Consider the following 15,302-nt stretch of genomic DNA (forward strand, 5'->3'; position numbering starts at 1 on the left):
TCTCATGGTTCTGTTTTCAGAGCGTCTCTGCGATTCTGGACACTGCCAGCAGTGAGCTGCTGACCGAAGCGTGCCGGAGATCCCTGACGAAGATCGCGAGCCAGGCGGACTCCTGCGAGCAGATCGACGACACCATCCTCACGTGAGCTCCACGGAGCCGCGGGCAGCTGACACAACCAGCCCTGCGTTGGCATTGTCACCCGGGGAGGAGGGGGCTGCACTGGGCATCCAGCTACTCCATCACAGCATGAGAGTGTTGAAGATCAAACTTAAAAATATTATTATAGAAAATAAAAAAAGTGAAAGGCATTTTTTTTTTTATTGAAATTCCCAGTTTGTTAAATATATGAACACCCTGAAACAACATTTGCCATTTAAAAAAAAAAAAAAAGAAGTAAACTTTTGTGTTAGCCAGTTTAGTGTATTTCAACACAGTGACCATTTCTGATTATTGAATACACATGCAGTCTCTCTTCCACAATAAGAGCCCTTGTGGTATTTAAGGGGACTGTCTCTAAATGTGCGAGCGAGGAGAGGCTTTTGTATTATAAGTAACAGGGTCAATTGTAAATGTCTGCATGATTCATCTTTAATTCAATATAAAATGAGCTGGACATGTTAACAATTTTAAGTTGAGAATACACCCCTTTGAAAGAATGGTATGTTCCTGTTCTAGAATTCAGTGCCCCCCCCCCCCCCCCCCCCCACCATTCCAATGATGACAAAACAATAAGATCCGGAATGTTCGGGAGTCTGGTGTTGCCGATTGGCCGAGAGGGACTTGGTGATTTTATAACATGCCTTTGTTTTTACTTTGATCAATATTCTGTGATGCTTTTCTGACTTCACCTCCCGACCCAATATAAAGCATGGAGACTGTGGGAGAGCGGCGCTGTAGTTAACACTGGCCCTTTTCTTACACAGCGCCCCCTGCTGTGGAGGTATTGCGTGGAAGTGTTGTGTCGATATGCTCAACAAGCTGCTTGTGACGGTTAGGAAAGGAGAGAGAGTGAAATTGAATTGATATATCCTTGTGGGGAAAACTGAAGACAAAATCTACAACCCTAAAATGCAGGCTGCTTAAAAAAATTAGTGACAGATTCAATAAATGCTTTGATGTAAAATAATAATGAATAGTTGGTCTTAATTTCAAAGTCAACACTAATGCTGCCCTGCTGATCTGTCATGGGTGCTGTGATGAACCCGCTAGTGCCTCTCTTCCACTGTACACCCGATCCCTCGCAGTGCGGTTATCGAGAGGGAATCCCCTTTCAGGATGGCAATGAAGACTCCACGGCGCCACACGTGGTTACAAACAGGGCAGCAGTGTGGAGTAGTGGTTAGGGCTCTGGACTCATGACCGGAGGGTTGTGGGTTCAATCCCCGGTGGGGACACTGCTGCTGTACCCTTGAGCAAGGTACTTTACCTACATTGCTCCAGTAAAAACCCAACTGTAAAAATGGGTGTTGTATGTAAAAATAATGTGATATCTGCTAACAATTGTAAGTTGCCCTGGATAAGGACGTCTGCTAAGAAATAAATAATACAAACGTGTAACATTATATACAATTAATGTGATGTCTATGGATAGCATTAAATCTAAAACCTCTTGATTTGATATAGTAGATATTCTTGGAATTGTAGGATCTTCGTTCCTGTCTGTGTTGGGTCCTCTACTGTACACATGCACTTCTCGAAGTGAGTACAGGCACTATTCATAGCATGTGAGGTCCAAGCCATTGCTAACAATGGCATCTGAACATGGAGCTGCAGTTACAGATGTACATATACCTCGGACATGCAAGGGGGGTTCCTATAGTGCAGGGGTGCCCAATCCTTGTCCTGGAGGCCGGTGTCCCTCCTGGTTTTTGTTCCAACTGTACACTAAATTGCTTAATTGGACCAATTAAGTTTCTAATAAGTGCTTGATTAGTCCAATTAAGTAATTTAGGGGGCAGTTGGAACAAAAGCCAGGAGGACACCGGCCCTCCAGGACCAGGATTGGGCACCACTGCTATAGTGCAATAATAATAATACAAACTTAGACAGCACCTTTTATCAGAAATGATTCCGAGGCACTTCACAATAAAACCATAAAAAACCTCAAGGAGTGCAGTAGAGCAACGGACTGTGTGCAAAACGCATACTAACATGCATCATGCGAGGAAGCCCCTGCACCGAACACACAAAATGGATTACTGCGTGAAACTGTCCTGATGCTCAAATCAATGGACAGAATGCCCGGTAACAATTCTATGTATTTAAACTCCTTTTAAAGCTCAGTCTCATTACAAAGAGGTGCACTGTGTCAGAATGCGATTCGTTCAGGTGCACAGTACCACAATGCTCTGATAAAACGAGATGATGTAATGTTTGGATAAACAGTATTCATTTAGGAGACCGCTGTACAAACAGGTTTTGGGTCTACAATAGCGTTTGTTTAATCTGGTGCATGCACGCAAGATCGATAGCGTCACGGGACATGACGTAAACATGTTGCCACTGCAGGGCGTGCACACTGCATGACAAGCTTGCAACGCGCCTGAGTATTATTTATTTGGGGGGTTACAATCCAACTGAGCACTCTATTACTTAACTAAGCCCTTAATTGAACTCATAATTGGCTTAATTAGACCTTTTTAATTGTTCTCAGCTCCTTAGAAGTTGCAGATTTCAAGTTATTTCTAACATTTTATAATTAAGTTGAAATCTGTTTAAGCAATTAAAAGACCTAATTAAGCACATTATTAGTTCAATTAATGGTTAGTTAAGTAATTGCGAGCTCAGTTGGAATGGAAACCAGCAGAGACAGGGGGACCCGGGTTGAGAAGCACTGCTCTACACGTTTTGAAACAGTTGTTACTGGCAAACTTTTTGCCAGAATAATTATAGAATCGTTCTGTTTTTATTTCTAGTTTTGAAACAAACAAAAATATGAATTGAAAACTGGGTTGGCACAATATAATCTAATGTCAATAGAAATTTCAAAAAGCGTATTCAGTTAGTATTTGGTTTAAAGTTGGGCGTTGACTTCATGAAATCCACAATTGTCCCTGTACGTTTCTGTCAGAAGCGTGCGTGTGTGTGTGTGTGTGTGTGTGTGTGGGACGCCACTAATCAGATATATTAATGAAAGAGGGGGTGAAGCAATGACGAAGGAGTTTGGGGAATAAGGAAATCACGACAAATCCTATTGGTGTCTGTTGTCAGAATCTATTAAAGTGGTTTTACACCAGACTCCGAAAACAAGACCATCTGCCAAATACAACTCGGTCTACTCTAGATAGACACTCTCAATCAGCTTAGGGTAGGATACAGCAAGAACACTGCTCGCTCCAGTAGTTCATGTCATTCACATCATGCCACAGTTTGGATATATCGCGTCTGTATTCCAAATGAAATATCTTTGATCGTTTCTGAGGAGTAGTATTTCTCAGCAGCCATGAATGCTAAAGGTTTCTTGACTTTACTTCTGCCGGCCTCGCTGCTAGTCTGACTCCTCGCCGCAGGGCGGCAGCACTGAGTCTGGATCGCCGACGCCTCCTCCTGCGCATGCGTAGTGGTGCAGGGTGCCTCGGGTTGGGTGCAGTGAAGCAGTTCCAGAGAAGCGGAGTTTCCGGCTGCTTTCTTCGGGTGAACCGAGTGCTGACACCACGAAACACCGAGGAAAAAAAGGCCGCTGTGGGAGGCACTCAGAAACCGAGGAGAAAATAAAACGCTCTAGCAACAGGGTGACAGATTCCTGGGCGAAAAACAGGGAGCAGGCGGAAGGGGATCTACCGAGAGCCGGCATGGCCAGGGACTATGATTACCTCTTTAAGCTGCTCATCATTGGGGACAGCGGTAAGGAAAAGCCGGGGATTTGGGACGGGAAACAGGCCTCGCCCCCTTCTTGGAAGGAGAGGCGGGGACCGGTCGGGAGCTGTAATCGGGGTGCCATTGGCAGGAGGGGAGGTTTGTGTTGCGCTGCTCCGGGTAGTTCAGACCGGGGTTTGAAGCGGTCCCGTGTGGACCGAACCGAGCGGTTTGGGTTTGTTGTTAGTAACGCTAGGGCGGTGTTGGGCTGGGTGTCTCGGCTTCTGAGACCGGATATCCAATCTGTTCTCTGCTGGTTTGGTACAGATGTAAAGAATTCGCCTCGGTGCAAGCTGCATCCTGATCTGTGTAATCTGCACAGGCATTGCGTTGTAATTTCACTTTAATCACGCAGCAGGATATATTTAGCAAGCACCACCTGTAGCACATTCTCAACCCAAACTGTACACGACGGGTGCTGTACTGCACACGACGTAGCAGTCCGCAGTACTGGTGGCGACATGGAATTAGCTGAGTTGTATTCTTTGTTGTTATTTTTACAATGTAATAAAAGCAGGCAGTTTTGACTGCGTACGTTTCGATAATAAATGTAAGTGAATGAGGGTTTGACTCCAGTATAGCGCGGTGTATTTATACTTCCACACGCTGAGGTTACAGTATGTTTATCCCGTGAAAGCTGAAGCCTATGGAGATGAACACTGTACATTACCGGTACGCGTAGAACCACATTCCATAGAAAGGCAGCCGGGATGGAAGCTCCATCGCACGCCTCGGTTACACCGATAACTCAAAAGAGCAGCAGGGATGCTTTCCTCAAACGAGACCTCATACTTTTATGATTGCAAGAAGAGTCAAGCAGTCCTTACTTGTCTTTTTGTTTTGCATTGCACGGGAATAAAACTAAGCACTGTAGCATGTATAATACTGCTGATAACTCGCGGATGTTTTGGTATGCTAACAGTGAGAAGATAGGTACAGCCTACAATGCCTCCTTAAGAATTTAAGTATACCATTCATGCCAGGGTCAAACTGTTAAAAAGAAATACATTTAAAAAAAAAAAAAAAAATTTAGTGTTTCTAAAAGTTGTGTGTTTTTATTTATTTTATGTTTTCAAAAAATAAATGATCAGTGATGCAAACTTTACACTGGAGTGAGAGAGTAATACACGTGTTTACTGCATTGTTAGACACAGGCTGGACTGCAGAGTCTCCTTTTGACCTGCAGATCACTCCAGCTCCTCCTCCTGTAGTCCATTAGATAAGTGGGGTTCTCTGGAGAGCTGCCTTGAATCTTGTCTTTGGGTGGAGTGGCTGTGGTTATCATGGAAGCACTGGGAGCTTGAAATCATGAGCTGAGGGATGAAGGATGATCATTTCTCTCTGATCAAGGCTCCTGTTATAACAAACCCATTCAGCATGCAAACATCTGTTGGAATACTTTTCCATTGATCAGACATTACCTTTAATATTTATAGTTTCTGAAATGGACCGCCACTGTGTCTTATTGTTGTGTATTGTATTATTCAGAGATGGAAATAAGTCTCCTATTGCATAGCAGTTTCACCCATTCCAGGTTTTACTATGAGCTCGATTAGCCCCAGTGTTGCAGGTGCCAAGCTCAGGTGTGTCTTCCTAAGCTCTTAGTAAAATCAGCAATGGAATGAACTGCTATGCACAGGGGTCTTATTTCCATCCCTGTTGTTTGTTGTCTCCGGCACTGCACGGTTTTCAGGTTGAAATGCTGTTCATGAAGAAGTTCTCTCATCAGTGAGGAATATGTTTTCCCCGGTGATGGCTCATTTCTCACACACAGTACCCATCAATTTGTCACGTAGCTTTTAAGGAAATTGTGATGCCACAGGACTTGGACTAAACCTCCTTAAGCTGAACTGCTTGAGTCCATCAAGGAGCGGGACAGTATTTGATATTCCAAGTGTTCTAGCTGGTTTGCTCGTTCCTAAAGAAATTGATCTTCTTTTATGATCGTCTCACTTGCCCAATATACACAGTTTTTTATCCAGATGTGTTGTATAAAGACTGCTTGTGAATGGACAACAGTGATTCTCAACCTGACCCTTGAAGATTCTTCCAACACTCCATGTTTTAGTTTTAACTAGTCCCTTTTTTAACTGTATTGTAGTATTCTCTATCAATATCAATTGCTGTAGCTAGCTGCAGAGTATTACAGTTCTCATAGGGCAGCAGTGTGGAGTAGTGGTTAGGGCTCTGGACTCTTGACCGGAGGGTCGTGGGTTCAATCCCTGGTAGGGGACACTGCTGCTGTACCCTTGAGCAAGGTACTTTACCTAGATTGCTCCAGTAAAAACCCAACTGTATAAATGGGTAATTGTATGTAAAGAATAATGTGATATCTTGTAACAATTGTAAGTCGCCCTGGATAAGGGCGTCTGCTAAGAAATAAATAATAATAATAATAATAATAATAATAATAGGCTGGCTCTGTCTGTGGGGGTCTTTTGTTTGCACTGGAAAACAATCCTGATTTAAACAAACATGAAGTTCCTGGTTGGACTCTTAAGGAAGAGGGGCTGCTCAGGAACAAAACAATGTTGTAACTTCTCAGAAGACTGCATGAAGAACAGCCGTTTCCTAATGATAAATAAGTACTGTTGTTTTGTGAGAAGCCAGTACAGACCCTCGTATGAATCTCCTGTGATGTGAGCAAGCAGTGCTTTACTTGACAGAAGGTCTCCGTGTGGAAAGCCTGTAATGTTACGTGTTGCAGTTGGAGCAGTTCTTTTACTCCGGCCTCACACGAGACCCCGAGCTGAAGTTGAAAGATTCGGCCGTGCCTCAACATTGCGCTGACAGTCAAAGGCTTCAAACCAAGTGTTGTGATGTCCTATTGTATGAAAGTATGCATAAAAACAATGTGAAAACCTCAATATTAATTACATTTGTTGTGCAACAAGTGTGACAGATATTTTCTTTGAATATGGAACATATTAATCCTCATGTAAAGCCTAGAGCAAGTTTCTCTCAATAAGTACATTAGCCAAGCCCTTTTTTGCATTCAGTATTTTTTGAACTGGCTGGAAAACATTTCTTTTGTATACAGTCTATAACAACAGAGGCTGTATGTTTCATCTAGGCTGCTTTATAGATAGAAGGATTTTATACCGGCACACCTTGTTTGCCATTTGGTACACTCCTGATTTGATCTTTGTAGTTATTTACAGACAGACTGTGCAGCCTTGGCATTCAAAAGGTAAAGCACTGTGCTATGTTGTGTGTTACTGATACAGACAAAGCAGGGATGGAAATAAGACTCCCATTGCATTGTCATCTGAGCCATTCCTGGTTTTACTGTGACTTTTTAATAAGACTCACCTGAGCTTGTTACCTATACACTGTGGCTAGTCAAGCAGATATGAAAACCTTCACAGCAACACTTTCAAATCGGATACCCACAAGCCAGAGTGGACCAATCTTGTGTAAATGAGTGAAATACAAAACCTCATCCGAGTGATGTTGTTGTAAGTAGCAGTGTTGGAGGCTAGTGGAAACGCTGCCAGCTAGAGGAGGCAATGAAAGCGATCCAGTACAGTGCAGTAGTTTAGCTGGGGGTGTGGCGAGGGTGGGAACAGTTGTAGAAATGCCCCAGAGGTTTTGGAGACTGCGTGATTTTTTCCACAGCTGCAGCAAGCTGTGTTCTGCCAGCACTGTTTGTTTATGTGGAAGCTCCATTCAGCAGCAGCTCTGCCAGTGAAGGGTACAGCTGTGTAAACTATGAGCGGTACTGCCAGGGAGCGAGCAGGGCATTGTCTCGGGGCTGCACGGTGTTTTGGGGCTTCCTACCAGTCATTTAACCCTGGCAGTGATTTCCACAGAGTGTGTCTTCACATGTCAGGCAGCAGGATAAGAAGTATGAGCCATGCTGGAGGTTTTAATCCCAGCTGTTTATATCCGAGAGCAGCTTGTCACAGGCAAGTCTAATGAAATTCCAGCAAAGACAGGAAGGGCTTCTGTTACTGCAGTGAAGTGGTGTTTACATTCCTGCATGGCGATGACGTTCTGCCAGAGGAAAGGAGGGTACTTCGTCCCGTTCATTAAAAAATACAGATAAAAAAGCTGGAGCTGAAATGTGTGCCCCGTGTACACTCAAGCAACAGCGTTCTGTTTTAACTGCTGAGTGGAATCTGGGTTGAGGTATTAAACTGCAGTCAGGAGTGATGTAGTCCAAAGGGCTCTGTGTTGGGTTAATAAGCAATGCAACCCTACAGCTGTAGTCCTGAGGATTTCACGTCTGATCTAGAACAGATTGAAACACATTTGAAAAGGTAATCGAAGTGTTTGCCTACCTTTTGGTTTAAATAGATGCCTGATTGTTTGTTTTTTTTCGTCTTGTTTTTCCAGGTGTGGGGAAGAGCAGTCTTCTGTTGCGGTTTGCAGACAACACTTTCTCAGGTAGGGATCGTTCTCTTACATCTGTGACTTCCCATTTATCAAAGCACTTTCTACTGTAGCAGTTTTCAAACCATATTCATCTGTTGTAGCTTCTATTCATGCTGTAGTATCAAGTGACAATTTCTAATGAAACTCACCCTTGTAAGAGTAAGATCCTTTTCCAGGAATGAGGAAGTAACAGTTTTGGTTATTACAACTCCATTCTGAATTCCAGCCAGACTGCGTGACCTGATCAAGATGGGTGCCTGCCAAGTCACCTTGCACTGCTGGATTACAAAAGGGAATTCGTAAAACACACAAGCAAAAGATATTGTCTGTCAATGGAGATGTCATACCCAGGACACTACAGCAGCTCTGATGTGTTATTGAAAGTAAATATGCTTCCATAGACCTCCATGCATGCTGTCTCTCTCCCTTTTAGGTAGCTACATTACCACGATTGGGGTAGATTTCAAGATCCGGACTGTGGAGATCAATGGTGAGAAAGTGAAACTTCAGATCTGGGACACAGCTGGACAGGAGCGGTTCCGCACCATCACATCAACGTGAGTACGGCGGAGGGTCGGACAGTGTTAAACTGACCACGCGAGTCCATTCTGAAACGCTAATATGCTTTAGTATTGCTAGCCAACCACCCTCGTAATCACAGCTAAATGGAATCTATAATTGTAATCTGTACATTGGGTGGGGGGGGGGGATGTTTTGAAGTTACTGTATGAATGAACCCCCCCGAATCAGAAAGCTGCTAAATCTAAATTATAATGGGATGCGTGTCCAATGGTGGCATCAGTTGTGTTAGTTTTTATTCATTGAATAGGAGCTGCTGCTGGTTAGGAGTCGGGACTCTCTCGGGGGCTGTTGGGTATGGCAGCAGTTGCAGTGCTTGCTTGTGTATAAATGCATTCATTAAAAAAAACACTCGCTGTTTTGATAGCGTGAACAATGATTGAACAACACTAAAGCCTATGATTTTAAAAAAAAATATGAAACACACCAGCCGATGACTGTTCATTAATATTATCTGCAGCAGAGACATGATGAACAGAAACATGAACAGTAAAAGGTTTCTTTGTAAAGCAGTTTCTTTTGGTTCTGTTTTAATGGTCACAGCTAACAATCATAACTGATTCAGTGGAATGAAATGTTATTTTTGTCTTAAAAACCCCAACAAATGCATGAAAGGCACTGGCATAACTTTGCCTGTCAGTAAGCGATTGTCATAGCAACCAAGCTGGTGAGCAGCAGTGCTGCGTAATAAAAAAAAAAAAAAAAAATGTTTTGTAAGAAATGCACATTCCAAAAATAGCAGTAGAAATAATCTGGACTGCGGCTCCCGAGTGACGCATCCAGTAAAAGCACTCGCTAGAGTGCAGGATGCGCTCTATAGCCTGGACGTCGCCGGTTCGAGTCCAGGCTATTCCACAGCCGACCGTGGACGGGAGCTCCCAGGGGGCGGCGCTCAAGGGTTAGGTCGGGCCAGGGAGGGTTAGGTCGGCCAGGGTGTCCTCGGCTCACCGCGCACCAGCGCCCCCTGTAGTCTGGCCGGGCGCCTGCGGGCTGCCCAGAGCTGCATTGTCCTCCGACGCTGTAGCTCTGAGGCGGCTGCACGGTGAGTCTGCAGAGTGTAAAGAAGCGGCGGCTGACGGCACACGCTTCGGAGGACAGCGTGTGTTCATCGAGTCAGCGCAGGGGTGGTAGTGGTGAGCTGAGCCTAAAAATAATTGGGCATTTCAAATTGGGGAGAAAATAATAAAAAAAAAACTAATTGGGAATGACTAAATTTTTTAATTATAAATTAAAAAAAAAAAAAAAAAAGAAATAATCTGGACTAAAACAAGGTCTGAATTAGTTGTAAGTTGTAAACTGCTCATCCCTGACGTATTTTGGTGTATGAAATGAACCCTGAAGCCACGTAGTCAAAGATCTGGTTGAGTGCCTTGGCCATTGTGAATAAGAACGGTCATGAGCACCCAGGGATGCATTATTGTGCAGTTATTGTGCTTGTGGAGTCTTGCAGAGCCGCTGCAGGTGAAGCTGCAGCCCTGTGGTGTCTGTATTGTCTTTGCAAAGCCTCAGTCTCTGTGGTTCTTAAAGAGGGTGCGTACAAACGACACTCAGAGATGCGTTTTCTCTTTCGCTGTCTGATGTTGATTTGAGCTGCCTTTCCGTATTTAAAAAAAAAAAAAAAAAAAGGGCCCTGCTTCCGGTAGTGTTTCCTGAAGGAGCCTCCCACAACTGTTCTGGAGCTGCCGGGACAATAAACTCAGAGCCTGAATTAAAAGCTGGCCTGTAGAACTGTTTGCAAAGGGCTGGGATTAGTGTTATTGTTATGATCGCCTCTTCCTTTTGAAAACCAAACAGAAAAGCTTACTTTATTTTTTCTTCTTGATAAAGATCTTTATCAATAAACCTTTTTTTTCAATGCTTTGATTTGTATAGGATAGAAAAGGAAGTACAAATAAATAAATAATAATCGTTTTTTCCTGTAACCTATTTTTAATATTTGAGAAATGTCGTTTTCCTAGATGATTTTCTTGGGTGTCTGAAACATACAGTACATCTTGTGGCTCGTTAAATCCAGAGATAGCTGATGCCGTGACCAGTTACCAGAACACTACTGTCAGTACATGTAGTTTTTGGTCAGGATTATGAGATTCATTGCAGTCCAGCACCTGTGAAACTTGGAAAATCAACCTGCTGATTATCTGTATGTAGTTATACAACTATCTCATATTTATTCAGCTTAAAAATATATCTGCACAGTTCTTTTCAAAGTTTAGTCAACTCATTATCAGCCCTGCATGGACAGTCTTGAATTTCCTGGTAGAAGTGTTGCAAGCCTCTTCAGAAGCTGATGACTGATTGACTATGTTAATTCAAAGTGTTGAATCTGAGGAAGGTGACGGAGGAGCAGCATGCTGTATTCACACGGTTGTCCCTGGAGACGAGGTTTTGGTAGAAACGCTTAGAGATTTACATATAAAGAATTGCGATTTGTAACTTGCTAGGTAATAGCACTAGTTATTTAGACTATCATAATGTGGGGATATGAAGAGGTGCCTGATTCATTGAAACTGCGTTGAGGCTTCCTGTGCTCCATATCGCTTCTCGATTGTAGAGAAGGGCTGACCGCAGACAGGAAGTGCTTGGTGGTGAAGGAGGGGGAGGGGCAGGAGGAGGATCTCTAGAGACCAGTTCGCTTGCTTATCTGCGTGCTGGCTGCAAGCGTGAGGTCCTCTCCCAAGCCAGCTCTCCATTAACGCTGAGTCTGCAGGGCCGCTTTCCTGTTTTCATTAACGGGAACTCAGTGGTTGATCTCTGATTTGCAGGCAAAACCAGAACCCCTGCAGATCCGGTTCTGAGTAGAGCGGTCATTGTCCCACCATTAGATGCACTAAAGCTAACTGGACTGTACCGTCTCTGGCTAGGGACACCTAACTGCCTCCATGGTCAGTTATCTAGCAGGTAATGGCAGCTGCCTGGACAGTCATGATGGAATAACTGGTGGAAGGTTTTGTACATATTGAAGGTGTTTGTAACGTCTGTAGGAGGTTAATGTAGCATAAACATTTGAGGAAGTTACTGTGCTCACCTGGTAAAGTGTGACAGACGGACAGAATCAGGGCATAAGGGGGCCCTTAAACCTGCACAGATAGCTTGCTGTAGGGGACGCAAGGTAGTGATGATGATTCAGAAAGTGGACCTGTTCGCACTGGTCCTCTCAGTCTGTCAAACTGTACATGGTAAACCGTGAAAATGAGAACCTCTCCAAACTTGTTACAGACTTTTCAGAGACTTGCAGGCCTTTTGGATCCAGCAGTCTGATTTTATACAATGTGTTTCCCTGAATGAATGTAGTTTGAGATTATGAAGACCGTGTGTGTGCGCGCGCTGGTTTCATATGCTCCGTAATGTCCATTACTAAGAGACCAGCAGACCCCGATCACTGACCTGGCCAGTATTCAAACCCAGCTCTCCAGAGAGCTTGCTGCACCACTGCACCCTGCCTTGGCTTGTCTTCAGCAGGGGTTGAAGGTGTCTTTGCTGGGCTGGCTGCTCGGGATTCAGATCCCCCAGGCTGCTCTCCCAGGCACGCATGAGGAAGTGGTTCTGCAGGTTGACTCTGAATTGCAGCTCGTATTGGTTTCAATTTCTAGTAAGTCACATGGTGACTGCATACCTGCTCCACCTTGTGGTGCCAGAGCTCATCACAGTTCAGACATTCTCAGTGTTAGCTTTGGTGATGCTAACTTGAGCCGATTATTTCATGTGTTTAAGAACTGAGCCGACAGCAGTAAATTGGGCTTACTTTATTCAGTTGCTTCAGTAGCAATGGTAAGTGTTTTTTTGTGTGTGTGTTTCTGATTTAAGATGTTGAGAAAAGCTGTAGTAAACCAGACCAGTGCTATCTATTGCTTGAATACTGGCCATGGGGCTGACTACTCAGTTGTTTGCTGGCGCTTGTGAAAGGCGCTGGATGACTGTAGCATTCTGTTCAGTTCTACCAGGTGTACTGTAACATGGCATTCTTTCCTATCCGCAGGTACTACAGAGGGACGCACGGGGTGATCGTGGTGTATGATGTAACCAGTGCAGAATCCTTTGTAAACGTCAAACGCTGGTTACATGAAATTAACCAGAATTGTGACGATGTCTGCCGGATATTAGGTAAGTGCTGGGATTCATCAGCATGTTTTCCGCTGCGCTTGGAAGTCTCGGCACTGCTGTTGGCTCTTATTATCATTTTTTTTTATAAACTAATTTGAAATGTTTTCCCCTTGTCAACCAAAAGCTCAAAACACCTGTGTGCAGTTATGTTTTTTCAGTATGGGTTGGAAGTGCTAGCATTTGATACTGAGCTAAAACCGCTTCCAGGTCAGGCTTTGTTTGCAGGTTTGGTTTTGTTTCAAGCAGTGAAGGTAGTTTTTCAGAGGCTCGTTGGAATGCCTGTGTAAGCATGCTGTGTCGGCGCGCTGTATTGAAAAGTGTCCCTTGCTGCCCTGGGGTTTATGCACGCCTGGTTCGCTCTCCTTTCAGTGGGAAACAAGAATGACGATCCACAGTCGAAAGTGGTGGAGACAAACGACGCACAGAAATTTGCAGAACAGATGGGGATTCACCTGTTTGAGACCAGTGCAAAAGAAAACCTGAACGTGGAAGAGGTATGTGTTCACAGAGGACCAGAGCAGGAGGAAAGAGCTGGGCTTGCTGTAACCTGTCTGACAAATGACTGGATCCCCAGAGCAGAGTGTTTCTTATGAACTCTGTAGAGCAGAGCTTAGTTATCAGAAGCAAATTCAATTTGTCTAAACAGTGGTGAATCGAGTTAACACCATCATTTCAATTGTTTAAATCCGAACCTTCCTCGGCTTTGTTTTTCATTTTTTCATCTGTTTACAGACAGAAATAAACTAAAGCGACTAACATGCTTTTTGTTAATTTTTATATATGCTTTTTTTCATTTTTTTTTTTTTCATTCTTTCCCCAGATGTTCAACTGCGTCACGGAGCTCGTTCTTAAAGCAAAGAAAGAAGTTGTGGCCAAACAGCAGCAGCAGCAGCAGAACGATGTTGTGAAGCTGACGAAGAACAGTAAAAGAAAGAAAAAGTGCTGCTAACCGTCAAGCAAAAAAGAAATGATGCACCGGACTCCACTTAAAACACAAATACAAACAGTCCCCTTTGGACTCAAGGATCATGAAGATTAAAAAAAAGAAAAAAAAGAAAGAAGATGATTTTACCAGATGTCTGGAGCAGCTTTGTTTTTTTAATTCATCGGTTCTGTGATGTTATTTAATAGTTCCTTCTCCACAATGCATAGAGAGGACAGAAGAAGACTGCACTGGTGATGTTGCAGCGTCGACATTAAAATGTGTTTTTTTTTTTTTTTTTTTTTGGTCGGATTAATTTGTCCCTCTCCATTCCACACTGCATGGACATTTAGAAAATCGCATAGCAAAACGCCAACAGCGACTGAACTGTTTCTCTTGGGGATTTGTGTACATATTGTACATCGCTTCTGTGTCCGCCTGCCATCTCCACCTCTCACCGCTTCGTCTAACGCATTCGGATGCCAACAAATCATGAACTTTTAGAGTACATTTTTTAAAATAAATAATGTTCTTAATCTGAGTTTGCTGACCAGTGTGTTAGCAATCGGTGACTGCCAGAGTTTTGTTTTTTGCACTTTTCCCTCATATTAGCTGCCCCCTCTCTCCCTCTTTCTCTCTCTCCCCCTCTCTCTCTCCCTCCCTCTCTCTCCTTCTTCCCTCGCCAGCAGCTTATTCTTCAACATTTATTTTGTGATTTTAAAACAAAAAAATTAAAAACACACCTTTAACCTTCACAAAGGGAGAAGAGGGGCTATTTGGGGTTAAACCTTTTTATGGACAGGGGAGAAATATAAACAAATATATATAAATTGCAAATTTGGATTTGTACTTGTTAACCTGCTTTACCATTTCTATAGCACCCGGGTACAGCACAACATGGAAACCACACCTGTAGATATAAAAGGAATGGACCTTGTACCATAAAGACATGAGAAGAAAAATGTAACTAAATAAAAAAAAAAAAAAAAGGAAAGCAAGTTGTATTTTTTGTGTGTAAGTTGAATCTCTTTCTCCTGAGCTGTGGTTGCTTGTACACTGGAGAGCTAAGATGTATTATTAATTTTCCCTCAGCCAATTTAATCAATAATAAACATTTTAAAAGAATGAACATTTCGTAGTACAAGAGTACAAGAAACCCCCTTTTTTGTTGCTTTGGAATGGTGTTTTGTAAATGTGTTTCAAAGTGTTGAACTTCCTCCTAGTCCTTGGGTTTGGTGGTTCATTGTGTTTTTACATTTTATTGTTACTATTTATTTATTTTATGCAATCTGTTCCAGTTTCCTGTTTTAGTTTAATTTATATATATATATATATATATATATATATATATATATATATATATATATATATATATATGCATCATGTTTGAAGTTTTCAGGGTTTTTTAAAATGCCTGGGATTCCACTGCATGCTGCTGTTGCGGTGATTTGTCACTTGAGACCATGG

At 43.1% G+C, this 15,302-nt stretch overlaps 2 protein-coding genes across 2 annotated transcripts in view; both read left to right on the forward strand.

Moving 5' to 3' along the window:
* Window positions 1–1,130, forward strand: part of LOC117428115 (stalled ribosome sensor GCN1-like) — a 29,847-nt gene extending 28,717 nt beyond the window's left edge. The window contains exon 57 of the mRNA XM_058994219.1: window positions 21–1,130. Within this exon, the coding sequence (XP_058850202.1) occupies window positions 21–146 (126 nt within the window). The 3' untranslated portion in view covers window positions 147–1,130. The remainder of the gene's footprint in view (window positions 1–20) is intronic.
* Window positions 1,131–3,275: 2,145 nt separating this feature from the next.
* On the forward strand, window positions 3,276–14,964 carry LOC117428533 (ras-related protein Rab-35). The gene is made up of 6 exons (XM_034047649.3): window positions 3,276–3,844; window positions 8,195–8,245; window positions 8,667–8,790; window positions 12,789–12,913; window positions 13,283–13,407; window positions 13,734–14,964. Exons 1-6 carry the CDS (start codon window positions 3,793–3,795, stop codon window positions 13,860–13,862), a joined length of 606 nt encoding a protein of 201 aa, XP_033903540.1. The 5' UTR covers window positions 3,276–3,792; the 3' UTR covers window positions 13,863–14,964.
* The last annotated feature ends 338 nt before the right edge of the window (window positions 14,965–15,302 follow it).

This window comes from Acipenser ruthenus, chromosome 21 (assembly GCF_902713425.1).
Source record: "Acipenser ruthenus chromosome 21, fAciRut3.2 maternal haplotype, whole genome shotgun sequence".
NCBI classification, from domain to species: domain Eukaryota; kingdom Metazoa; phylum Chordata; class Actinopteri; order Acipenseriformes; family Acipenseridae; genus Acipenser; species Acipenser ruthenus.